Source organism: Pan troglodytes, chromosome 1, assembly GCF_028858775.2.
Source record: "Pan troglodytes isolate AG18354 chromosome 1, NHGRI_mPanTro3-v2.0_pri, whole genome shotgun sequence".
In the NCBI taxonomy this organism is placed as follows: domain Eukaryota; kingdom Metazoa; phylum Chordata; class Mammalia; order Primates; family Hominidae; genus Pan; species Pan troglodytes.
Window position 1 is genome coordinate 182304507 of NC_072398.2, and position 27393 is coordinate 182331899.

Genomic DNA, 27393 nt, shown 5'->3' on the forward strand with positions numbered 1-27393 from the left:
TGTTCTCCCCCTCAGTCCCTTAAGTAAAGAGAGGGGTGCTGTGGAGCCAGTTTGGTCCTAAGCATGATCCCTGGCCCTCTCTCAAATCAAGAGCTGAGGGGAAGCTCAGTGACATCCACAAGGCAACTGGAGAGAGCAGAGGTGGGGCAGAAGGGCGGGGGCGGCGGGATGGGTGAGGGCAGGTCCCCTGGCTGCGGCCAGCAGCTGTGCAGTTACCCCACCGTGGTGCTGGCTGTGCTGAGCAGGCCTGACCATCCTAGCGCTGTCAGGCTGCCCTGTCCCTGACAGACAGGCTGGGCTTGTCGCTGCCCCATCAGAGCTCCCGAGGTACTTCGGCAGCACAGCCAACTGACACCTGCTTCCTTTCGATGACGTGTTCGTAGTGTCAGGCAGTCAGAAACTGTGTCCTGGGAGGGCCCCGTCTCCTAGTAGCCTACCAGTTCCCATTCTGCATCCCTCTGTGTTTGTGGACCAGCTCTCTAACAATGAGCTTTGCCCCTTCTTTCCAGAAATCCGGAGGTATCTCCCCATCACCCTAGTGTCCCCAAAAAGTTGGGAGGCCTCTCCTGAGGCTTGACAGGACCCTGACTGTGGTCCCTGTGTGTCTGGCTTGCACTGTTCTAGGGGCTTTTCTGCTTCCTTCTGGCTCTTTGCTGTGATCTGGGTGTGTGACGTTACAAGGACAGGAAGCTCTGGATAAGTGAGGCATCAAGCTGTCAGGGAAAAGCGCAGGGTTTTGGAGTTAGACTGACGTCGCAGCTGCTCATCATGCAGACCGGGGCCAGTGGCACAGCTCTTTAACCTGCCTGCAGGACAGAGATCAGAGTGCCAGCCCTTCTGCAAGGCTGGCAGGATCCAATGAGCTTATATAAGTAATGCGCCCCCTGGCGCCTGGCACAGAACAGGTGCTCAACCACTGAGATTTCCCTTCCTTTCCCTTCTCCTACCCTCCCAGGAGCCTGGATCTGTACCCTGACATGCATGTATTTGGACCCCTTCTTTGCTGTGGTGGCGAATATGTTAACCCTCTTCCTTCATCCTTTGAAAAATGTCTCTCTCCTTCTCCTCATGCATGCAGCTTACGTTTTCTTACAAATGCAATCTACTTGCAGGAAGCTTTGTGAGTTCCCTGAGACACTGCACGTCTATTATATTGGTACTTCTTGTCCTGTTCCAAGGAAAAGACTGTGTCTGAGAAAAATTATTTGCTTGATGTAGGCATGTTTTCTCGTCTACTCACCCCACACTCTTGCCTGTTGTTCTGACCAATGTGGTGTTATCAGAGCCAGCCCCAGACACTTACTGGGGCTTCTGATCCTCTTGAGCTTAAGTGTTTTAGAACTGGAGGGGACTGAGAGACCACCTAGCTCCGCCCCTTCTTATGACAGATGGTGAAACCGAGACCCAGGGAGCAGAGAGCCTGGGCCAAGCTCACACTAGACCACTGGTCCTCTTCTCCTTGTGGCTGCACAATTTGCAGCCACAATGCAAATTAGAAGAACAGTTTGCTGGAGTTCTTCCCCAGAACACTGAACTAGAATCTTGGTGGGGGCAGTCAGTGGGGTGTTCTGGGCATCAGTATTTTTACAAAGCTGCTGAGTGGTTCTAATAAGCAGCCAGGGTTAAGAACCAGAAAATAAACCGTGTTTCTTGCCAGTGTATTAGCCTCACATACCTAGGGGAAAGCGTGAAGGAACTGTCCACAGGAGCCTGTTTCTGCAGGATGGTTCACCAGGGAGGGCCCAAGATGAGCATTCCCCTCTGCAGACGCAGAGCACCTGACTGGGTGTTCTTAATCAGGTATCTCTATTAGTCAGTAAATATTTATATCAGATTTCCTATGTGGCAGGCACTATTCTACGTGCTTTACAAATACAACCTCATTTCCTCCTGAGGGCGTTCCTGTGAGACAGTCTGCTATGATCCACATTCTATGGACAAGAAGAGTGAAGCACAGAGAAGTGAAGTAACTTGCCTGGGCTCACACACTCAGAGAGCAGCGCAGTCACTGCGCTTGTGCCTGAGTCCCTGTTTGTTACCATTATGCTTATTCACCTCTGGGTTCTCAGGTCACACTTGCAGCACCTGCCAGCACCTTCAGACCTTCAGACCCCCCACTCAAGCCTTTCTAAATGAATGGCTCTGCCAGAAGGTGGAAGGTAGGACTGAAGGTTTCTGAAATCAGTAATACTGAAAGCTACCTTTGTGGAGCACTGTGATTTATACATCTCTCCTTACCTAGTTTCTGATGAAACCATGGCTGAGCCACTTACCTAGGCCATACAGCTTCAAACCCAGGTCTGTCCAGCTCTACTTCCATGTACCCCAGGTATAACCTGAGGTAGAATTTGTAGAAAGAATCCAGGTTTATCCTAGGAGTTTTTTCAAGGAGCACATAATGGCATTCTATAAAAACACCCTCTGGAAACATATCCTGTGAATTAAATTTTTATAATTTATTTTATTCCAGAAAGATTCCATTCGCTGGTGATGGTATGGCCTAGAATTTAGGGCACAGGGTGGAGAAGTTATATAAGAACTGCTCAAATGTTTCTGATCTAACATGTAAAAATCCAGTTCACTGTGAGACCTTGGTCAAATCACTTTTTGTCTTAGAGTCTTGGTTGTAAATGCTGACATTAATTAGACCATACTCAGCTCTGATTGTCACTGTTCTGTGACTGCTGTGTGATATCAGACAGCATCCTTAACTCCTCTGATTTTTATGGTGGTAGAATCCTCCTCACTGGAACAAAAAGTAATTGCTACAGGAGAGTTGGTGTTAAGTGTAGCTGATTGCTTGTTAATCCACTTACAATGATGGATGTTTTAAAATCCATTATTGAGGACTATTGCATGCCAGGTGGCTTCCCATGCAGACTTCATATCTTTTTGACATTGTCCTTTTGTTTCAGCCACGTTGATGAGGCTGCTCTGACTCACCTATTTTGATATGAGGACATTTTGACACAGCTGAGAAAATAAACCATCACACCTTCAACTTCTTAAAAAAACATTAGCAAATAATGTGGCACAGAGACATTTCAGGCTAGTTCTTCTCATCCCAGAATTTCCCCCATCCTTGATCTCCACTTCTGTCAAGGGGGTCTAGGGAGGGGAGAGAGGGAAGAGATTGGGCTCAGGGTGGGCTCTGGGTCAAGGCTGGGGATGAGGATGGCAGGAACAGTAAGGAATTGGTGGGAGTGAAGGACACTGAAGATCCAACATGCGATGGGTGTGGCGGGGGGGTCTGTTTCACACAGTACCTAGTAATTTTCCAAACCAATTTTACATTTAGATGCAGCCATTTCAAAACCGTTACATCAAAACAACCATGTCAAAATGCCCTTCTCTGTCTGAGACAAAGAAAATGAGTGACAGGAAGATATGAATAAGACAGGGCTTCTGCCCCCAAAAAGCTCAGAGTCACCAGAGGGGAAAAGCGGGACAGAAAGAGAAGCAAATTACTATTATACTGCTGGGCAATTGCTATAATAGCAGAAGGGGCTGGGAGGGAACAGAGCAGAGAGTGACTCACTGCCTGGGGGTGAAGCAGGCTTCCTGGGGGAGGGAGTGACTGGGAGCTCAAGAAACACATGTAGAATGACTAATAATAGCCACAGTTAATTGAGGACTTACCATGTGACAAGCACCGTTATTAGTACTTTATTTTAATTCATCTAGTCCTCACAGCCACCCAATAAGATGAATATTATTATTCCCATTTTACAGATGAGGAGACAGACACTCACAGGTTGAGTGACTTTCCCAAGACAACACAGCTAGTAAGTCGCAGAGCTAGAATTCTAAATCAGGCACAGCCATACCTAAGGTCATGCTCACCCACCCATCCCCCCTCCCCGCCCCAACGCGCCCAACACCCCCAGCCCACCTACAGCATTCTGTGGCCTCTCTGTGAGTGAACGACGGCTTGGGGTGAGGGAGAAGGAACACCAGCTTTAACGTTAACCAGACCTGGGTCTACTCTGCTCTCATCACTTGCCAGCTATATGACCTTGGACAATTTGCTGATCCCAGCCACCTCTTGAGTCTTATTCCTCTGGTCCTCATTCTCCCCAGCAGACATCACTCAATAACCGATAGCTGTATTTTATTGACATGGTAGATATGCGGTCAGCGTGAATGTATGGCAGGGATTCACAGCCATTAACAAGACAAAGTTCCCTTTGCCATGGAGCTAATGCTCCCAAGGAGCCAGCTCCGAGGACCCAGGAGAGTCCTCTGGACAGAGGTGTGAGGAAACTAGAAAGGTGTTAGGAGGTGTGATGAGCAGGTGAAACAACAGTAAGAGGCGAGCGTGGGAGGTGGGGAGGGGACAAGCGGGCTAGGGAATGCCGCCTAGGTTAACTTCGAGTGTATGGGGAAGCCGCTGCAGGACTGGGAGTACGGGAGTGAGATCCATCCGCCAGAAAATGGGCTACAGGGGTGGAAGGAAGCAGCAGGAGGCTTCTGTGGTTGTTCAGACAACATGCAATGGGGGCAGTGTTGAGCTTGGGCAGTGGCAACAGAAATAATCTCCCTGTTGAGTACCTGAATGCTTCATAAACTGTGTAGTCCTGGTCATATGGGAGTTGGTTCAGAATCATTACTCTTATTTCTCCCTCATGACTGACCCTTCCTTGCCTTCCTTGGCTGTCGCCATTCCATAGTCTGTTTAACAAACTCGTGGGCAAGGCATGGGTTGGTTTGTTTTCTCAGCCCAGAACAATTCAGCTTTTCTGGCTCCTCTGAAGATGTCATGTTGAGAGAGAGAAAAAAATTACACTCTTTAATAGAAATACTTTTCCTTCATTAAGTGAAATCTCCAAAGCCCAGTAGCATTTTCGGTGCTTATATAAAAATGCCAGTGGGGATTTGAGATTGAAAGTGGTATTTTTATGCAACTCAATGAAGATCTCAATAGGAAAGAAAGAACACTCTTCAAATCTGAGTTCCTCCAGCATTGGGCAAGACAGATCTTCCACTCAGGGTCAGGATCACATTACTCCCAGGCCTACAAGGAAACTTTTCCTGAAGCTCTTGGAGTGCTCATATATATCAGTTCTCTGCTTGGGGAAATTGTATTAATGTCCTTCCAAGGCTACAAACCATTTAACTTGAATTTCTGTTTGCACCTCAACTCTAATAACTTTGTACAAAACCTCAGGTATTTGTAGGAGTTTCAGTCAGACGCAGATGTGTGCAGGTGCCTGCACATAAGTACAAACAGAATAACATCTCTTTAATATAGCTGGGGAATCAAATTTCCCCTTGGGAGTGTCAAAAGAAAGACTGGTCTCCTGAGATAGAGAAGGTTCAAATTCCAGCTCAGAGTCTTACTAGCCTGGCAGCCCCGGGCAACGTACTGAGCCTCACAATACAAATCTCAAAGGGCCTGGCAAGACTTGGATCCTGATGTATGTAAAGTGCCTGGTACACAGTAACTGCTCAAAACGGTTCCTCTTCAGCCACCTCTTACTTGACTGTTGTATTGTAACCCATTAGAATCATCATCAGTTTCATAACAATTGTTCTTAGTTATTAATACATAACAACCTCCTCCGCTCCCAAATTTAGTGGCTTAAAATGACAATTGTCATGTATTTCCAGAGAATCTGCAATCTGACCACCCATTTCTACTCTGTGATGTCTGGGCCTTCAGCTGGCATGATTCCAACAGCTCGTTTTAAGGATGGAAAACAGGTTGAGAGCGGGCATAGGAAAGGGGCCCACTGGAACTGCATAGCAAGTTAAGGAACAGATCTTTTCTGAACACCTCCACTGGGCCAGGTCCTGGGAGGGGAAGCACAGCTGTAAGACTTTGAGTTGGTGAGACCCTCAGGTGACAATAAAACCATTGGAGGGGCTGAATTTATGTTCCTTGACAAGTGGTTGTGTTGGCTCCTCGAGTGACATCAGGCTTTGGAGTCTGGTGAATCCAGCCTTTACTGACTTTTATCTTGGCTCCCTCATCCATGAGACAGGGATTCTCATGTCTCTTGCAGGGCCAATGAAGGCCATGCCTAGCAGCTAGCTGATGCTCAACCAATGGCATCTACTAAAAGAAGGATTCATTCCCACTCTGCCTCTTAGCATCCCAGTGCCTGCCCAGTGTGCCTGCATTGCCAGGAAAGCAGGAGAGGGCTCTTATTGTGACTAGCAGGCAGGCTGAACTCTTGCCTTTACTGTGGAAAAATCCATTACGGAGAAGTCATTTGTCAAAGCCAACTGTTTAGCTGCTTTAATTTACATATTTATCAAGTTTGATTAGAATGTATTGTCTTAGACTTTCATCCCAGCTTTCACCTCTCCATGCCCTCCTTTCCTAGGGAAACTGTTTTTGTTGTCCTTGTTGCAAAAGGGCACTTCATAATTCAATTTGCATTTGCTAATAAGCCTGAAACTAAACCTGGTGAGGAATTTCTGGGGTCTGCCAGTGGTGGATTCAAAAAGCAGAGCACACATTGGGGAAAGCCTGGGCACTCAGTTCTAGCTGGATACACTCATTCAACCAAAGGGCAACAAATACTATTTCACAAGTATTTACTGAGAACATCATGTGTGCCAGGCACTGGGAATACAAACTGTGAAAGAGGCAAAGTTGTGGCTTTCCTGTTGCTTACTGTCTAGTGACCTCACTTTCTGCATCTGTAAGGTCAGGCATTTGGACCAAGTCACCTCTCAGTGTCTGTAAGTATCCTTTTGAACACTTACTATGCATCAAGTCATATACATAGACCTGAAGCATTGTCTCATTTAATTCTTACAAGATCCTTATGAGTTTGATACTATTATTATCCTGATTTTGCAGATGAGAAAATGAAAGATCCTAGAGCTCAAAGTCACATACGTACCTGTGGTAGGACTTGGATTTAATGCTTCTTCTGTCTGATTCTAGAATTCAAATTTATAACCACAAGTCTTGATCTTTCTCCTCCACTGGCCAGTTTGAATAAAGTATTCTTGCAGGAGAGCAGTTGAGCTCCTGGATGGCAGGGACAGTGTCTGATTTCTCAGAGACCAGCCCAAAGTTTGGCATGTGGTCAGTGTAAGAAAATATGAACTGAATTTAACAGAAAAGAAAGTCCTTTGTCCTCAGCCTTCTTGTCTGAAACCTCAGATCTTGAGCCTCTGCTCTGTTCTCAGCAACCCTGGCTAGCATAACAGATGCTGCATGCACTGCTCAGATCTTCAGGATTGAGTCCTCAGTTCCCAGGAGCATTGGTAGCTGAGAGCACACAGCTGAGTTCCTCCCTGGGACTTCCACTCAGTCTTGACTGGGGTTACACCTTCCCTGATGGCAGGCCATATCCAGTATCCTATTGATTCAGGACACAGGGCCAGCCCCCTTGCCTCCTCAAACAACCAGGCAGGGCCCTCCTGGCCCAGAGCTCCTCATGGAATTATTGAAAGGCCCTGTTGAGTCTGTCCCCACCCTATTTCATTTGTACCTCTCACAAGCCTTCCCGAGAGCAATCTCAGTAAAGCTCCTGTATGGGAATCTCAGAGCCTCTGAGTCTGTTTCCCAGGAACCCTAACTTCAGCAGGTATTCTGAGTAGGTGGCTCTGGCTCTGCCTTTCTGGAGGTGTTTGTAGGGTGCTGGGATCAAGATAGATAGGGGTAGGGAGCCTGCCTGAGGAAGAAGCCTGCCCCTATTTATCTATCCTGCCATTAGCCTGCCCTGGAAGGCTGCCTACCTGCTCCCAGGCCTAGGTTCCAGCCCTATGGCAAGGAAGGGGGCTTTAGAAACTGCCAGAGCCCACAGAGCAGCCTGTCTGGGGAGAAGAACTCAGTGCTGCTCCTGTGACCATCAAGGTGACAACATCTTAGTTGGCCCAAGCCGCCTGTATCTCAGATCTGTATCTCATCACTTTTCAGCTTTTCTTCACTTCTCTGGCAGGAATCCACTGGCTACTTTCCAGGTGCCAGCCTGCATGGCCATTGCCCCAGGCAGCCCAGTGTAGTGAGAGGAGGCTGCTACCTGCCTGGACTACTCTCTAGCTGTGTGGCCAGGGGCAAGTCACTCGTTCTTTCTGGTCCTCTGCCCTTCTTCTTCATAGTGAGGGTGTTTAACTCGGTGATCTCACAGGCTGTGCAGTTCTGATGGCCTCTGTGAGTCTCCTGTAAGTCAGAGGCACCCTTACTGCTTTGTAAAGACAAAAGAGCAGTTTAATATGTCCAAGACATATTAAGACACCATTTGTGAAGATAGGGAGGTACACCAGAAAGGCTCCTGTCCCCAACGCCTGACATTCCAGAATCAATGCTTCATTTCTTTTCAGGAGTATTTCTTTGTCATGTACATACTCTTTTCAAAGGTAATTCCTGTTCTCTTCTTCCAGCTCATCAAGGGCAGAACATTTGATCCCTAACCCTGAAGCATAATGAGTCTACTACTTAGATATGAGATTTTAGGCCATGGGAGATCTGAGCCTAGGGGAGGGAATGGGGGTGTGGAGGATGCTAAGGAGTCGGGAACTGAAAATAAATCTTGCCAACACCACTATTTTCTCAGGATGGCCCAGAGGCTCAGAAGTGCAGAGCAGATGCTGGGCATCAGGCAGAATGGATCTGAGTCGTGGCTTTTGGTCCTGCTTGACCAAGGCAGCAAATGATTTATGACCAGATGAGGGTCCAGACAGTGAACTGTGAATTCAGAGGAGGGTGAGGACACAGTGGTCTGGAGATATCTGGAGAGGCTTTGGGGAGGAGTTAGGAAAATATATATAAAGTCTGGGAAACTGAAGGTTTGCTTGGTGAGTTAATGATGAGGCCAGTTTGAATCAAGTATAATATTCTTGTAGGAGAGTGGTTCTTGACTGGGGGCTATTTTGCCTCTGAGGAAACATGGGACACTTGGTAACGTCTGAAGATGTTTTTCATTGTCATAACTGGAGGGAGAGGTGTTACTGGCATGTAGAGGATAGAGGAAAGGGATGCTGCTGGGCATCCTACAATGCACAGCTCAGCACCCGCAGAACCAAGAGCTCTCCAGCTCAACATACCTGTAGGGTTGATGCTGAGGAACCCCATTCCACGGCTTGTCACTCAGTAAATGGCACCTGCTATTATAGGTGAAGCCATGTGGCAGGGATATAAAGTCTCTTGCTTATTGTTTGTCTTGTGAGCTAGAGATTATTATTCTCATCTTATAAGTGAGGAAACTGAGGCTCAAGGTGGATAAATAATTGGCCCAAGGTCTCACAGTCAATACTCTGTGGAACCTGGTTATGAGACCCAGTCCATCTACCCAGGGAAGTCAGCTGACTTTTCATTTGACCCCCTCAGGGTACAGAAGAAACACAGGGAACACGGTCCTCCTCAGTGTCCCTCACCTAGCCCTTTCCTCTTGTTGGATCCACCCATCAAACACTGAGGCAGAGCTAACCCTGAATGTCTGGAATTTCATCAAGTCACATATCTACCCAAATGCATTTAGTGCTTCTCCACTGCCTCCAGGAAAGCTCTATTGATATCTCCTAAACCTATATATTCTCATAAAATTATACTCAATAAATGTCTATACTATGGCCATGTTCTTACTATAATTCACAGCATCCATTCCCTCTTTATTGTCTGTCTCATCAACAGAGTGATATCCTCACATTGCTGATAAAATCAGGTAAAACACAGCAACATTAACACCAAGGTTGGCCCAGTCCAAGTCCTGGATGAACATCAGTTTCCTCCTTTCCTTCTTAGAGGAGGTGCATCTGAACCAAGTCTTGAAGGCTGAGTAGGAGTAAGCCAGACGGCCAAGATGGGGGCTGGCATCCTAGGAAGAAAACAGAACATGTGCCCAGTGTGGAGGTGTGGGAGAACATGTCGTGTCTTGGGAACCACGGAGTGCTAGCTGGGGCTGGGGCCTGTGGAAGGGACTGGAGAGATAGGCAGCCACCAGCTACCAGAGACAGGGATGGTCTAGGCTAAGGGGGCTGGACTTGCTCTGCAAACAATAGAGCGCTGCTGAAGGGTTTTATGCAGAGGAAGTGGTATGCTCCTATTTGCATTTTAGAAAGACCATTTTGGTATCCAGGCAGAGGGTGCACTGGAAAGGGTGGTGCTGGCACAGGGAGACCAGTGCCAGGGCTGTTCCAGTCCTGAGCAAGCCCTCTGATTAATACCAGCCAACCATGCTGTTGTTGCTACAGCGATGTCTTGTTTCTCCAGCTTAAGAGTACTATGGACCTGTTTGGGCCCTGGAGTACTGGAGAAAAGGCTGAAACTTGTCTGGTTTAGAAACCCACAGAAGGGCATTTTCTTGACTTTATCATGCCTTCACGAATCAAGTCAAGGAAATAAAAAAGGCTCAGGTGTCAACAACAACAACAACAACAAATGCTTCCCCCATTGTAACATTCCACATTCCCCTCCCAGTAGCATTTCCTTCTTCCTTCACATTAGCATCTCAATCCCCATGACAAGTCATTGTCTGGAGGGATGGGGAAACAAAACTGACAATATGAACTTCTGGGAGATTTTTGTCCTCAGAGACCCACCTAGGGCTCTTTGGGGCCTCTTGGCATCTACCTCTACCAGCAACAGATCCATAATAACTGGCCAAATAGATTGAGATTCTCCACATCTTGGCTCCGAGATTATGGCTTTGGTCCTCATTGAAAGTCAGCATCAATAGATAAGATGCAAAGTTACTTAAGGTCTACATAGCAACTAGGAGAAATATAGTTATCTTCAGGGAGATGTCTATTATCTATTGCTGCCTAACAAGTTACTCTAGAATTTAGCATCTTGAAACAGCAAATATTTATTATGTCTCCATTTCTGTGGGTCGGGAATGTGGGAACAGCTTAGCTGGGTGGTTTTGGCATAGGTCTCTTGTGAAGTTGCAGTAGGCTGTCAGTCAGGGCTATAGTCACTGGACACTGCAGGATCCTCTTCCAAATGCACTCACATGGCTTTGGCAAACCTCAGTTCCTCCTGGCTGCTATCTGGGTACTTTAGTACCTCACCATGTGGGCTTCTCCATAGGCTGAGTGCCTTTATGACATAGCAGTTGGCTTCCCCAAGGGTGAGCCATTCAAGAAAGAGATATCACACCCAAGATGGAAGCCAGTCTTTTTATACCTTAATCTCAGAAGTGGCACACCATCACTTCTAGAGTATTTCATTTGTTAGAAGGAAGTCTCTAAGTCCAGCCCACACTATAGGACAGAGGAGTACATCTCCACCTCTTGAAAGGCGGAAATGAACAAAGAATTTGTCGATGTTTTTTTAAAAACCCTATAGGGTGATTTTAATCTCCAAAAGTCAATATGACACAGTAGTTAAAAGCACAAATTTGAGAATCATAAAGACCTGTGTTTAATTCTGGCTCCCACATTTGCTACTTATGCAAGTTTAGGCAAGTCATTTAACCTTTCTGGGTCTCAATTTTCTAATCTATAAAAGAGTCTAGTCTAAGAATAGTAGATATTTCATTGGGTTGCTTTGAGAATTAAATAAGATCATGCATGTAAAGTGCCTGGCAAAGAATAAGCACTACATAAATATTACTTAATTGCTATTGCAATGGGATGATATTGTCCTCCTTCCTAGAAGACAGTATAATATAGAGGTTAGGAACACAGTTTCTGGAGTCAGTCTATCTGGCTCGGGACTTTGGCTCTGCCAAATTAGCTGTAAGAACTGGGACAAGTCACTTAACTCTCTTGGCCTTGGTTTTCTGTAAAATGAAAATAATAATAGCTAGTGCCTGGCCATCTAATAGGTATTCAATAAATATGTGATGATTAAGGAAATAGCGGATGATAGAGGGTTATAGTGACAAAGGTGTGTCTGTGTATGTGTGTGTGCACGTGCATGCTAAGGATGCCACACAAAGCACGTTACTTCAAACACCTGCTGTTTAACTGGGGAGCCAGGTGTAGCTGCCCCAGTGTTTTTTGAGTGGGCCTTGTACCCTTGAGCATGTCAGCCTACATGAGCTCTTTAGTTGTTCTATCTCTTATGAGTTGTTCTTGGTCTCATTGTTTGCATTCTGTTCCACCCTGGCTTGGTTCAAGCATACTTTCTTCTTCATCTGTGCTGCCTCCACCAAGAATATGTTTAATTGGCTTTGCACAGAGTCTGGAGATTTGGTGACAGGAGGGGGTGGGGTAGTCACCACCTCAGAGCTGCTGCATTACCTTAAATTGATTTCGCAAATGAAAGCTAAAAGCTAAGCAAAGGCGACCCATCCATTTTGCCTAAAGATGATTATAATGCTCTTTTACGGCCTTCTAAATGACAAAGCAATTTGTTACCTGCCTGCATCAACATTTGCTTATATTAGCACCCGAGATGCTTGATTTTTATTAGCCCCATGTTATCATTTTATGAAGACGCAAGGGCTCAGTAAAATTAGTGTGCAAATAGAATGCCCATTTTGCATTTCCCTGTGGTCAGCAGAAATGCTGAATGCAATTGACTTGATACGGGGTCAGGGGAGACATCCATAAAGTTAGCCTTCACCAAGGGCCTCCCTAGTGCCATTTATCATTTCTGGACTGCTGGGATAGATGGGGTCAGTGTTAGACAGTGTCTTTTAAAAGGGCTTGGTGATTTTTTGTAAGTGAAAAAGCAATATAAATACTAAGACAGCGGCTCAATTTCCATCACAATAAGATAAAATGAAACTCTCTTGTGTAAATTGTAAATGGAAATGCAGCAGAAGTGGGATCTTATATTGTTTTTACTGGATGAAACAATGAAACAGAGTAGTGAAAGGGGCACTGGCTGGGTGCTGGGACTTAACTCTACCACTGCTAGCTGAATGACCTTGGGCATGTCCCTTCCTTCTGTGAGCCTCATTTCCTCACCCATAAAATGGAGTTAATACTGTCCACCTCACAGAGGCATGATAAAGATTAAAAAACATAATATGAGTCTGTATTTCTTTATAAACCATCATCTACACAAGTATTTTTATTTATTAATTCAATAGCCAGTCCTTGAGCACCTACTCCATGCAGGGGGTCCTGGGAAAGACATTAGCCATACACCCATGGAAGTTGCAGTCTCTTCCTTGAGGAGCTTATATGCAGTCCAGGAAATGCTTAGACGTCGAATTCCTCTTTAAATAATAAACTTCTTCAGGGCAGGTGAGCCTTCTCTCTCTCCCTTTGTTCCTAAAGGTGCCTAGCACAGAGCTGAGCAGAGTGAGTTCTCAAGACTATATTTTGGTTCCATGATATTTCTTGCTGCCTTTCAGGGGAAGCAGTGACTCCACCCATACTGATCACCCCAATGGACAAGCAAGTCCCAAGCCTTTAGAACCAGGTTTAATAGGGTTAATATTTTTAGTTTCATCTCTGACATTGGTGCAGTGACTATTGGGATAAAGAACCACGTTCAGAATAGCATGTCTCCAGCATTTCAGAAGGAGAAAGCCTATTAATTATTTCTATTCTCTCCCTCCAGATCATCCTCAAATATTGATAAAATCCTTCAACTCAACCTCTCTCAATATTCTTTCTAAATTTCCTTCAGGTAATTGTTGTGCTCTGTATCAATCAGCCCTTCTTCTGCCCACTGCTGAATATCCTTCCCCAGATGTTTCTTTCTGGGAATGCCACCCTTGGCTGTTGCTTTTGTCTGATGATATCTTTGCACAATAGTTCAACTTTATTATACAAATTAGACTTCTGCAGAGACAAAAAAGAGCTTGAGTTCTGATTTGGAGCCACATTTTCCTACTTTTCTGCATGTCTAATCATTTTTTATTGGATGCTGGATATTGCAAATTATACATTGCTTTGACTGTCTGGATTTTGTTGTCTTCCTTTAAAGAGAGTTGGGCTTTGTACATCAAGCATTTAAGTTTCTTTTGTTCAGTTTGATCCTTTTGAGACTTGTTTTAAAGCTTTGTGAATGTGGTGGTCTAGAGTAGTTTTTCCCTACCACTAAGACATTGCCCGTCTGAATTCTCATTCTCCTTGGATGATCAGTAAGGACTTCCTCTTTAGTTGTGGGAATTCAAATGGTTCTTAGCCCTGTGTGACCCTAAGTACTGTGCAGTTCACAGCTCCTTGATCATTTTTTCCTGACATCATGGGGAGTCACCCTATGTATGCACATCCAACAAAGAATCAAGAGGACTCCTGTACAGATTTCTGGAACTCTTTTTCTACAGCGCTTCCCCCTCTCTGGAGCTCACAGTTTCCCAACTACTACCTGCTGAACTTGAATCTCAGTGAGGCTTCTTTGCTTTGCTCAGGATACCCCTCTCTGCTCTTTGATCTGGAAAGGATCATCAGGCAAAAAGCCAGGGCAATCATAGGGCATATCTCATTTGTTTTTCTTCTCTCATTGATTATCTTGCATTGGCTCTTGTTCAATGTCTGAAAATACTTGTTTTGAATATTTTGTCCAGTTTTTTAGTTGTTTAAGATAAAAGGGAAATGAAGGCCAGACAAGGGATTGGGCTCTAATCTCAGCTCCTACCACCACTTTTCAGCTGTGTGACCTTGAACAAGTTGTGTAACCTCCATGAGCCTCACTTCTGCCTCTATTAAAAAAACACATTAACATCATGTTCCTGTAAGGATTATGTATGTATATAATGTGCCTGACACAAAAGGAGCTAATTAAATGGCAGATGCTACTATTACTAATATATAAATAGCTACCTTCTCTACTCCATCATTTACTGAATGTTTACTGTGTACTATGCAATGTGTAAGCCTGTTTAATCATCACAACAACCCTATTAAAATCCTTGTTTATAACTTATAAACAAGGATATATTGTCATCCTTGTTTATAGGTTAGAAAATGGAAACTTGGAAAGGATACACAAGTTGCCTAAGGTCACAGTCAATGGATTTGGGATTCAACTTCACTCATATGGCTTCCTTGGATGATTATAAATACTACATATTAATATAATATGATCAGTTGTACCAACAAAAGGGAATGTAGTCTTTTGTTGGGTAGGGACATAATTAAATTAGTCAGCAATGGCTGGACCTTAATTATTCTAACCCAGTGGTTTAAGAGATAAATGTAAAACATCCAGCCCATTCCCTCTGGGGTTCCCTGCCACACACCAACCACTAGACTCAGCTTTTCTTGCCCTCCTTAGCAACCATCTTTCATTTTATCTCACAGACAATCTCCGGGAAGGGGCAGAGCAGAAGGTGGTATTCATCACAGGACGAGTCCACCCAGGGGAAACACCCTCATCATTTGTGTGCCAAGGTGAGTGGCAGGATCTCATAGGTGTCCTATACCCACATCCAACTGGGACACTGTGATGATCTCTGGAACAGTGTGGCCACATGCAGAGCCATTATCTTAAATGGAAATGTAATGCATTTCTTTAAAGAGATTTTACCTGATCTCCATTAGGTTTTATTTCAATAAATGTTTATTGACTAGACATATGTATGAATTAATTAATCAATGGATAGATGGATGGATGGATAAATGAACAGGGAGGGCTGAATGAAGTTATCTCATATGTGCTGTGGTGAGGAAGAGCCATACAGAATCATCTACACTCCCTAGCTTTACTTGCCTCCAGTGGTTTACAACAGCAAGAAATCTGGCCCCAGATCAATGTGTATGTTGGCAGAAGAGCTGTGAAATGGGAGGTAATGACTGAAAACTATCTCTTCACTCATTCATTCAATCATTCACTTAAACAACTTTTGAAATACCTGCCAAGAGTAAGCACACTTGGCATCAGACAACCAGAGGCAAATAAGTCATAATTTTTATTCTCAAGTGTTTCTCTTTATAATTGCACTTTTACTTATTATTACATATTTCATCCATACTACATTTAATTAGTCAGCTATAGTCAGCAATATATATGTATATTGTTGAGCAAGCTGAAGTTTAGAGAAGTTAAGTAATTTATCTCATTTTAATCTCAAAGTGACCATGAGGTCAAAGAGATATGAAACGCCTGTGGAGGTTCTATAACTCAAGGGAGGTGGCACACTGCAGTGGAAGCCTCTGAGGATTTGAAATCAGACAATCCTGAGGTCAAGTATTGGCTGTGCCACTTTCCAGCACTGTGACTTCAGTTGCCTCAAATGTAAAATGATACTACCCAGGCAGGCTGTTATGAAGCTGGCATGAGATGAATATAAACAGCACACCCAGTCCTGTGCCTGGCACACAGCAGGCACTCAACAGATGTTACCGTCTTCCCCGTGGGAATCTGAGAAGATGAAGCAGGTAATCTGCTTTGTAAACTATCAAGCACTGTGCAAATAAATATGGGCTTTATTTTCCCAGTTCGTATTCTTACAATGCTTTAGTTAGGCACGATTGCCTTCCTCTTTTTTTCAGATGAGAAGATGGAGTTTCAGGGAGGCAGTGACTTGCCCAAAGCCGAGCAGCGTGTAAGATGCATGACTGAGGCTCCAGTCACTATAGCTGACTCCTTAGCATTCTCACTTTGGCCTTCTTCCTCCCCAGCATTGTCCTTGCAGTAATCTCTTGAGGTCCCTCCTGGGTTAACCAACCCCTTTACTTGCGCCATCTGTCCGTTACTAAACTTGGCAGCAGATCTCTTCCCCCAGCTGATTGGATGTAACTGCTTTGTCCTTGTTTGTAAAAAGACAGTAGCCTTACCATCAATATGTTCATCTCTGGGAGCCCAAACCCCTGTGCTCACCTCCCCTGTGGGCAGTAGACAGAGAGCAGGGTTGCCATCCTATTTCACAGGTAACGACTGAGGCAGAGAGGAATTGAATGGATCTCAGGTGCTCTCTGAAGACCCTGTTACTAAAAGGGAATCTTTGGATGGTGCTGAGTTCATACACTCAATGGCGTTCCGTAGGTTTTCAATAAATGTCTGTTCCTTGACAGAGTCTTTCAATGCCTGCCCGCTGGCTTCTCAAAATAAACTACAACTCCCTGGCATGACATTCCCAGCCCTCTGTCATCTGGCTCTCACCTGGTTCTCTGGCCTCAGCCTCATACACTCAGCCCCACACAGCTGAAACCTTGAGTGGGCGGTCTTCTCTTGACCAGTGCACCTTTACACCTGCTGCTCCCTCTGCCTAGCAGGCCCTGTGCCTGCTCCTTGCCACCTGGCAAGCCCCGTCCATCTCACAGGGCTCATTGTGAGTGCCCCCACTGTGGGCCTCCCTGGCCCACTCCCTCCTGCCACCTGCTTTGTGCCTGCATTGTGGATCTAAAGATGGCCATCATCTTAATTGATAACGGTCATCTCTATTGCCCTGATTTATTATCATATACTTGACTTATATTTGTTTTTCCCTCTTTATACCACAAGCTGTGTAAGGTCTAGGGCTGGTCTCCAACTGTCATTTTCCACATCTGTCAAATGGGGTTTCTTATTCATCTTATGGGGCTGTCGTGAGGAAAAAACGCTGCGTTGAACTCAGAAAGAGGAGCCTCAGGGTTACACAGTCATTAAATAGTGGAGTGGGGCTTTTAACCTAGGTCTAGCTAACTCCCAAGCCTGTACATGTTCCCTTGTCCCACTCAGGGATGGGAACTACTAGAAGGTGAAGTCTTATACCTGAAAGAACTCAGAGTTCTGACCACCCACAACAATTGATGTGCATTTTACAGATCAGGATGCGGAGCCTCAGGAAAGCACAATGGCTTACCCAAAGTCACACGGCTAATTCACGACAAGTGTGGTTCTGGAGTCCATCTCCCCGATCCTGTTTCTCATCTTTCCTTGTCTCTGTATCTGCCCCATGAGACACACAATTCGTACTTCCTTGAGGCAGTGTAAGAGGCATCATTACCCCACTTTACCAATACAGAACTGAGGCATGGTCTTTTCTGAGGGTGTCTCAGCTACATGTAGACAGCCCGATCACAGCCCCACAGGGCACAGCTGGGAGTTTCTTCCTCAGTCATAGCCCTAAATGTGTCCATCTTCCCTCAGCCCCCATCAGCCCACCTTCTTCTGGGGATAGCAGGCAGGTCCAAGGTGTGGACAGATGCTGAGATACCTTCAGTTCTGTTAACTCTTCCACATTAACTGGCTCAGTGACCTTGAGCAGGGAACAGGCATGTGAAGCCGGTTGTGCCCATCTGGCTGGGACCACAGTTCTCGCCGCCGAGCTGCTGATGCACCTGCTGCTGGGAGTAGAGTGAAGTCCTGCCACCACATAGCTCTGGAAGGGGTGGCAGCAAGGGTAGCAGGGCTCGGATTCCTCAAGACTCTGCTTGTTGGTGGGATGCTTACTCTGCTACCCCAAACCCTGCCCATGACCTCTGTGAGGCCAAACTATCCTGTTCTCCAGTGACTATGGGAGAGGTCAGAGGAGCTCCTGTGTGGCCCTGTGGCCAGCCATGTGAGAGTGCCATCCCTCAAGCTGCTACACTGCTAAGCATGAATCCCAGCTCCTCCCCTTACTGCAATGTAACCTTGGGAAAACCACAAAATCTCCTTATGCCACAGTTCCTTTATCTCAAAAGGGAAATAATAATAGAAATCCTGCCTCACAGCGTTGTTGTGAAGACTGACACAGTTCATATCCATCGAGCATTTAGGATGGTCTGGAATAGAGAAAGCACTAAATAAGTGCCAGCAGTAGGGGAGGAGCTAGCACTAATGGAGCACATGGCCGGTGCCAGGGCCTCCATGAGGCACTTTGTACCTGGTTCCTCTAATCCTTACTGTGAACCAAACCCAGGTGTGGGCCTCCCAGACTGTGGGCCCCAGCTCTTCCTCGTCGCCTTCCTGAGAGGGTCACTAGCTGAGCTCTGCTCACCTGGAGGGTCACCTTGCAAGCCAGGAGCTTGGCCTGAACCAGACCTAGACCTTGTTGACCTTGTTTCTGACTCTTGGTCAAGTGTATGTTCTTTCACTGACTCTTCCTGGGACTCTGGGGCCAACTTTCATTGAAAATTTCCATTCGCAGAGTACTTTGTCCTCTCCAGACCCTTTATCATTGAATTAATGAAACCAGCACTTATGAAATGCTACTGTGGGGAGCCATGCCACGCTCTGAAGGGCAGCAGGGGCAGTGGGCACAGCTGTGGCTTTGGAGTTTGCCAATGGTAGTTTGAGCCTACCATTTCCATCTAGCTAGGGGACTTTGCCTAAGTCCTTGCCTCTCACAGCCCCTATTTCCTGACCTGCAAAATGGGGGCAGCAATGTCTTCCTCAAGGGGCTGCTGTGAGGGTTTAATGAGACAGTGTAGGTCAATGGTGGGTCAGCCCCAGGCACAGGTAGGTGCCTGACCAGTACCCACAATCCCCTCTTCACCTTCACTCTTCCACAGAAATTCCACCAGGTCACTGGGCAGCTCTCAGCTCTTCTTTTCAGAATAGTCCAGGGATTCACTGGATGTCACCTGGTAAGTTGGTGGTGGAGTGGGGACTAGATCGAGGTCTCCTGCCTCCCAGCCTGAGCCCTGCTGCTACATGCCAAGGTGCCCATCAGGGCCTAGACTATGGAGACAAAGAGCTAGCCCTCTCCCAGGAAGTTCACTCCTCAGGGTTATTTTGTGGGAGTAAGAAGAGGGAGGAGGATGTGCACACACACACACACACACACACACATGCACACACCATGCTCTCACAAACACCAATATTGCCAGGCACCGGGACCAAGCACAGCTTCATACTTCCTGTCAATGAGGTAGTGACCTTTGCTCCTCCCCCATTCTGCTTTCCTCCCACCTCTCTTCTTCACCTGTTCTTCCTCTTCTCCTCGCTATCCCAAACAGCTTCCCACTATAGGTGTGGTGCTAGATCCACTAAGCGTTTGTGACGGGGCCTTTCACTTTTCTAGACTTCTGTCTCTTCATCTGTGAAATGGGCAGAGTTGGGGGCAGGAGGGTGAGGACTTATACTCCGTGAACTTTAAGGTCATCAGGGCCAGACTCCCTGTGAGTCCATAATTCGAGGCCCTTGGACTCAGCTGAGGGCAGACAGGGGTCTGGTGCCAGGTCAAGGAAGGGCCTAGAGTGGCTGCTGTTGTGCACATCACACACTGGGCCAAGCAGAGACCTCAAACTGTCTTGCTTCAAACCTTGGCCCTTCCCACTACAGAGGACTGCCTCTGAACAGAGAATAGAAACAATAAATTTTGCACAGAATACTCTAGAGAGAAAATCATGCAGGCATATGCAAATTATTCCACAAATCACATGCAGATAGACTCCTTGCTCTGTGCATCTTGTCTTCATGGAAAGAGCACTGCTTTGAAGCCAGCAGAACTGGGTCTGAATCCCAGCTAGGTTCCTGTGAGGCACTCAGCAAGCGATGCCACACCCTGACTTTCTTTCCCTGTCTGTGAAATGGAGCCAATAGAATTACAAGTCAGTCCAGCTAATGAATGTACAGTAGTTGTCATGGGTCGATCTTTATTCGCTCACTTCATACATAGGTCTTGAGTATTTTCCCTGTGCCAGGCACTGAGCTAGGCACTAAAAATATAGTGGCAAAGAGAGGACACCTGTTCCTGCTGTCTTGGAGCTCATGGCCTGGAGGGAAGACAGACTTAAACCACAATGTAAGTTTAAGTAAGCCTCAATCTCAAAAAAGAAGTGCAGGAAATGTAACTTTCTTATTTTTCCATAACTGAATTCAGTTTCTATTTTGAGGCCCCATCCTGCCAGGGGCCAGAAACTTAATCTCATTTATGTTCCTCAAGGTTGGGTGCTTTCAGCAAAGAGTTCTGATGCTCTCGGGGTTGCAGGCAAATCATTGTATCATTGGTGCCACCTTCTATCCACACTGTTTGCTGTCCACCCACTGCACCTCATGACTCTCTGAACCTTGGCCGCTGCAGAGCCCCTGCAGGTCACTATCATGTTCCACCCTGATTCCTGACTGAAAGCTGCTTTACCTCTGCCAGCTCTCTCTGCTATGCCTGCACCCTACCTCCACCTCTGTCCTGCCTTCAGGAGGCCCTGCCCTGCAGTATTCCTTTCCTCTTAGCAGCATTCCATGCTGCAGCCGGACGGAGCTCTCCAAAGCCCATATCTGACCCAGGCTTAAAACCTGGCAATAGCTCTATAGTCGCCTTCAGGTTTTTTTCAGCTGGAACAGCAAATCCTTGTTCACCTCTCCATTCCCATGTCTACAGCAAGCCAACGAAGAGCAATGATGAAAAAACAATACATGTATATACTTACTGTGTACCACTTTGCTTATATCAACTCACTTAAATCCTCACAAGAACCCACAAGTAATTCTTATTCTCCCCTTTGTAATTGATGAGGAACCTGGGGAACTGGGAGGTTAAGGCCACACAGCAAATGAATGGCAGAGAGAGGCATCAAACCCAGATTGTCCAGTTTCAGGGTCTGCGCTTTTAACCATGAAGCCAAGGCCCTGGAATTGAAAGGCTTTCCGTTACCAACAGACCATCTCTTCCTACCCCAGCCTGGATACCTTCCGCTGGCACCCCTTTCTTTTTATTTTAATTTTAAATTTTAGATTCAGGGAATACATGGGCAGGCTTGTTACATGGGTAAATAGTGTGTTGCTGAAGTTTGGATTTCTAATGATCCCATCACCCAAGTAGTGAACATAGTACCCGATAGGTAGCTTTTCAGCCCTTGCCTCTTCCCTCCTGCCCCTCTTTATGAATCCTGGGTTTATGGTTCTCTTGGTGTCTGTGTGCACCCCAAGTGTAGCTCCCACTTATAAGTGAGAACATGCAGTATTTGGTTTTCTGTTTCTGTGTTAATTTACTTAGGATAATGGCCTCCAGCTGCATCCATGTCACCGAAAAGGGCATGATTTTATTCTTTTTATGGCTGCATCCTGGCACCCCTTTCATCTGGCTCCACTCTACTCATTTTTTAAGTCCCCTTTCCAATATCTCTTCTGGGGCCCCAGGCCCCTGCTGGGTCCCCACAGCTATGTGCTGTTCCCATCAGAGCCTTTGCCAACAAGTGGGGACTTGCTTCCTTACTGTGCACCCCTCTGAGGCAGGACCATCTTAGGCATTTTGAAATGCCCAGAATTTGGTGTGCCAATGAATGTTTGTAGAATGAGCGATGATCAGTTCAACTAATCCCACACAGTCAAAGCTGTATGAATTCCTGGAGCAATCCATCAATAGGCGTTTATAAGCACCTACTATGTGCCCAGCCCTAAACCAAACACTGTAGGAGAAAAAAATCAGCAATAAATATAAGTCTCAGTTGAGGTTTGGCTAGAGAGGTTCATCCTGGTCTGTTGGAAGCTGGGACAGGGCAGTGATCTCTAACTTCCAGCTTTAATTTCAAATCCTCTACCACTTTTCCTTCTCTTCTGGCCTCTCCAGCTTCCAGCCTTCCTGTCATCCTGCTTTTTCCAGGTTCCTGGTTAAATCAACTTGAAGAAGAGGACCTGGCAAACTTGTTTACAGAAGGAACAAAGGCTGATCTCAAGGAGGTTGATGGTGTCTTCCAGCAGGAGGGAGATTATTCTCCTCACTTGACAGATGATTCTTCTACTTTTGGTGGAGAGGAATAAAATAGATGGAATCATACAATGTCAGTGTAGGAAGTATCCTTGAGAATTATTTAATTCTTTCTCCTAATTTTAAAGATAAGCATAGACCCAGAGGCTTTCTACAGGTCACCCAGTAACTAAGCCAAAACTAGAACCCAAGTTCTGTTTTGATTTGTTGGCTTCCACGATTCCCTATCCTTGTCTCCAAATTTCATTGATAGTCAACTTCACAGACTAGGACACCTACTTCTAAAACTAATCCTGTTTTTAACTACCCACTGCCTTTCAACCTTTGATCTAAGTGAGTTTATTGAAGCATGCCACAACTTTCAGGTGCTGTGTCAGGCAGCTAACACAGGATCTCTAATACAGGTACACAACAGTCTTCCAGATTAGGTATTATTATCCCTATATCAAGATGAGAAAACTAGTCAGGGAAAGCTAGTCAGTAACTTCTGTAGCTAACACTCAGTTAAGATTCAAACTCAGGTCCTGAGACTTTCTGCTCCCCTGCTCCCTCTTTTTTCTTGGTCCATCCAGTGCTTTTGGCCTTTGGCCAGGATGGCATCATCTCTCCACTCTTACATGCCCTCTCAGTCTTCCCCATACTCCTCTCTCACCACAAAGAAAAAAGAAAAAAAGAAAAGAAAAGAAAAGAAAGATCTCCCTATTTCCTGATGAATGGGAATGATTTTGAATTGTATCTGACCTCAAACCAACAGATGAGTCTTAAAACCTCCCCTCTCCTTGCCCCACACCCACCCTAGGAGAGGGAGCTCTGGGCAGCTGCAGCCTCTGGTCTGCCTTTGTTTTCTCTCATTCTTTTATTAGCTGCCTAATTGGCAGCCCAATTAATCTGCTCATCTGTGAAGGAGGATGGATCACAATGAGCTACTCCATTTCCAGAAGCCATTCTCTGAGGCAGTGTGGCCAGGCCCTGAGCACAGGCTGGCTCCTTGATGGAGGGCCGCCCCGGGAGCTGGGGTCAATTACTGGACAGATTAAGCAATTATTAGCCCCTAACAAGGGCGCCTGGCATCATTACCCTGCCTGTTTACTGGCAAACTGCAGCTTTAATATGAGGACCAACAAATAAATTAGGGCATCTGGTCTACTGCCGCGTTAGCCGAGAAGTAAATGATGTCCAACTGGCTTTCAGCTGCCTATGGATTCTCAGCCCTGGCCTAATGAAAAGTCTGAGATGTCCCTCACTGGTCACAGCAGCTCTGGAATGTGCTCTGGAGCGAGTTATCATTCCAAGAGCTGAGTGCCTGCACTGGGCACTTGTTCTTAGTCACCCTGCTGCCTTCCTCCTGCCATCTATCAAACCTACCTTTCTGACAGGGCTCAGCTCAAAGGCTTCCTTTTGACACCTTTCTTGCTCTCTCCAGCAGGAACGGGGCCCCACTTCTGCATTGTGGGAGGGTTTTGCATTCTCCTATCACTTTCTGGCATTATAGTAATTTCATGGAATGCTAGAGCACCATTTTGCCCATTTTCTTTTTCAGGTCTCTGATGAAAGAGTAGAAATATGGAGGAGATAAGGAGAGGGACAATGGCTCAGAGTTGTTTGTTTTCTCACCCCCTCTTCTATGGGTAGATGCAGGCTGTCACCAGAAGGATATCAAAGAGGGAGTGACAGGATCAGATTCACACTTCCAGAAGATCCTTCTGGCTTCAGCGATGAGGGCTCATTTCATAGGTGGTGGCTGTTATCCAGGCCTGGTGTGATGGTAGCCTGGGTTAGAAGACAGGCAGTGGGATGGAGAAGAGGGGAAGATTTGCTCCATTCAAGAAAGGGACATGGGGACTGCCTGGCAGTAGGAAAAATGTCATGGAGACAAATTTTCTAAATTTGGTGACCGGAAGGCAGGGTGATTTTAGTGCCAGTGAGAAGCCGGGAAGGCAATCATCCCTGGAGTCCTGGAACAGAGGATCCTCAAAATGGGGAAAGAAGCACATTTGGAGTACATGAAAGAAACCTCCTTCTGCTCATGTGACTTTGGCTAAAATGCTTTTCCTCTCTGCTTCTTGGTGTGCCTATCAGCAACATGAGCATTTAAATCCCTAAGGCCTTGACCCTGTGATTATCACATCTGATGTCAATGTTTAACTAAGTGTGCCTATTAGAAAGCATCTCTTAGTTTACTGTTTAGTGCTAGCCCACCTCTCCCCATCTCTTTGTGATGAAACTAGGTGGGCTCTGAAAGCACAGCTCAAATATCATCATTCTCGGAAGCCCTCCCTGTTCTCTACCGCAGGAAATGCTCTCTCCCTCCTGCCCATGGGCTTCAATGTTACGTCTTCAGCTGTCTCTTGGAAATACAAATGTATTTGTAAATACAGTTTATACAGATAACACGTAGTCTATAACCACACACCCACAGTGGCCGATAACAACACAGGCCAAAATCACCTATTGAGCTCTTCTTGTTTTCCAAGCTGAGAAAAATGTGTTTCCTTCTTCTTGAAATGCTTTGTTGTTAAACTGGGCTCTTCTCTTTCCCTAGGGATCATTGACTTCCTTGTAAGCCAGCACCCTATTGCCCGTGTCCTCCGGGAATACCTGGTCTTCAAGATCGCACCAATGCTCAATCCTGATGGAGTCTACCTGGGCAATTACAGGTAAGGAATTGGGGAGAATGCTTGGAAGCAAGTACTTATAGGATGGTAGTAGGGAAGCAAGAAAAAATACGGGATATATTTTTTGAGGAAGAATTTTGAGGCTGCCCATGAGTTCATTAGAGAAAGTTTCACCCTGGCTCTTGAGAATTTCTTTAATTAGCTTTGGCTGTTTCATGCACAGCCACCTAAGGTCACTTGCTGGGTTTTTCTAGACAGCTCACTGGACCAGGAATCAGGAGACCTAGTCTCAGTTTTGGCACCTACTTTCCATGTAACCTTGGGGAATCCACTTTTCCCTCTCTGGGCTCAGTTTCTCTTGCATAATGGAGACAATAATTACTTACCTGAAAGGGCAGTTGTGAGAGCTTCAAAAGAAATGGTGGGAAGGAATGTGCTTTGCAGAATATCGTGGGGTAGTTATAATGATGACTGTTTTGTTGTGTTTCCTCTTGGAGAATATCAATGAGAATAGAATCCCAGGTCATCTGAAAAACATTTCTCTTCAGCGTGGGCATACCAGCCAGCCCCACACTCACGCACTCAAATCTTGAACTCCTTTTCTCCTGGCTTAGCACCATAATTTACAGCCTAAAATTCCACTGCCCAGAAGATTATCTGCCAAAAAAACACCGACTCATTTGAGATAGATAGTGTTATTGCCCTTATTTCACATTAAGCTAACTGACTTGCCCAAAGTCACACAGCCAGTAAATCATTGACTAACTTCGCCATCCAAATTATACAGTTTTAGAGCTCGTTAGGCCCACGACTTTCAAGATGACATTCAGACCCCCCAGCTTTGCATGCAAGGCATTGTCTGCCCTGCTGCCTGTGTGTCCACCATCCTGCCTCACCTCCTCCTCTCCTCCTAGAACAGGTGCTGCAGCTGCGTTGAGGAAAGCCCAGTTCCCCAGACATGTCCTATTGGTTCCTGCTACCTTATGTATGAAGATACAGGCTGCCTGCTGCCCAGAAATCCCTCATCCCTTCATCATCCCATTAATTCTTTGCAACTCAGTTCATGTTCCTTATTCTGGAAAACATCCCCTTAAACCCTAAACAGAATTGGCCACTCTCTTCTCTGAGTTCTCACAGGCCTGGTTATTTATTTATTTGTTTGTGTATTTGTTTATTTGTTTGAGACAGGGTCTTGCTCCATCACCCAAGCTGGAGTGCAGTTGTGCAATCATGGCTCACTGCAGCCTCGACCTCCTGGATTCAAGCGATCCTCCCACCTCAGTCTCCCAAGTAGCTAGGATTGCAGGCATGAGCCACTGTACCAAGCAGGCCTGGTTATCGAACAACTCTTATTCCATTGCATGTCCTCCACTGTACTTAAAGCTACTGGAGGGCAGAGACTGAACCTTAATAGCCTTTGTGTCCCTCATGCCTAGCAGCAGGGATCAGCACATGGTAGATGCCTAAAAAGTGTTTGATGAATATGAGAGATGAGAAGGATGACTTTACTGATGAAGAAACTGAGTCCCAGAGATGAAATAGTACTTACTCAAAGTCCGTGGCCTAACTCAGACTGGAACCAGATCTCCTGACAGCCAGCCAGGCTTGTTTTACACAGAGTTGGTTTACTGCTTTCCAAGAGCATGGCAACTGAGTCCAGAGGGGCTTCCTGGTACCCTTGGGTGTGAGTTAGAGAGAGCCCATGAGATGCCTGAAGCCTTCATTAAAGACAGTTTTGCTTCCACTCTTAATTGGCTGAAGTGATGGTTCATTAGCATTCGCAAGTTTTATGGCTTGTTGCAGGCCTGAGAGCGATGCTTTTCCACCTTCCATGGACAGAGTGTACTGTTAGCGATAATAGTGGTAGAAAGACCATTTGATTTATGCTAATGTTTCTGTTTAATTACAAGAGCAGCGGTCAGAGAGAGAGGTCAATACTTCTCTCCACACATTTATTTATGTCATCATCTGCTGTCTCGGGAAGGACTAGCTTGAAGGAGGTCAGTGACCTTGGCCAAAATGCCTCCCCTCTCAGGGCTTTAGATGGACACTGGGATGGTGATGAGGGCTACATGCTTTCTACATGTCTTCAAGTCCCAGAGATTTTGTGATTTGAGGACTCCGTGATAAAAGATTTCCAACCCTCAGAAGTGGTTTCACGCTGAAGCTTCAACCCCCAACATTCTCCTAGTGAGAATATGTGATTCTCATTATGAGACTTGGAGAGCAACTCTAACCAGAAGCATTAATGCTATTGCTAAAACTGTACAACAAAGAGCCTATCAATCATGAGAATTCTCTACTTAAAGCTTTAGAGAATATATAAAAAAATAATAAAGACTCAGAATTGAGAACTTCAAGGTGCCTTAGAGGTCCCCTAGGCCAGCCACACTACTCTCTACAGCAGTACTTCCATG

The 27393-nt window shown here is 45.8% G+C and overlaps 1 protein-coding gene across 14 annotated transcripts in view; it reads left to right on the top strand.

Moving 5' to 3' along the window:
* Positions 1-27393, top strand: part of AGBL4 (AGBL carboxypeptidase 4) — a 1457272-nt gene that overhangs the window by 1302667 nt on the left and 127212 nt on the right. For 13 of the 14 annotated variants that reach the window (XM_054666739.2, XM_054666701.2, XM_009457345.5 and 10 more), the window contains 2 exons: positions 15109-15198; positions 24904-25018. In XM_054666739.2, coding sequence (XP_054522714.1) covers positions 15109-15198; positions 24904-25018 — 205 coding nt within the window. The remainder of the gene's footprint in view (positions 1-15108; positions 15199-24903; positions 25019-27393) is intronic. The other variant, XM_054666740.2, reaches the window with a different exon arrangement.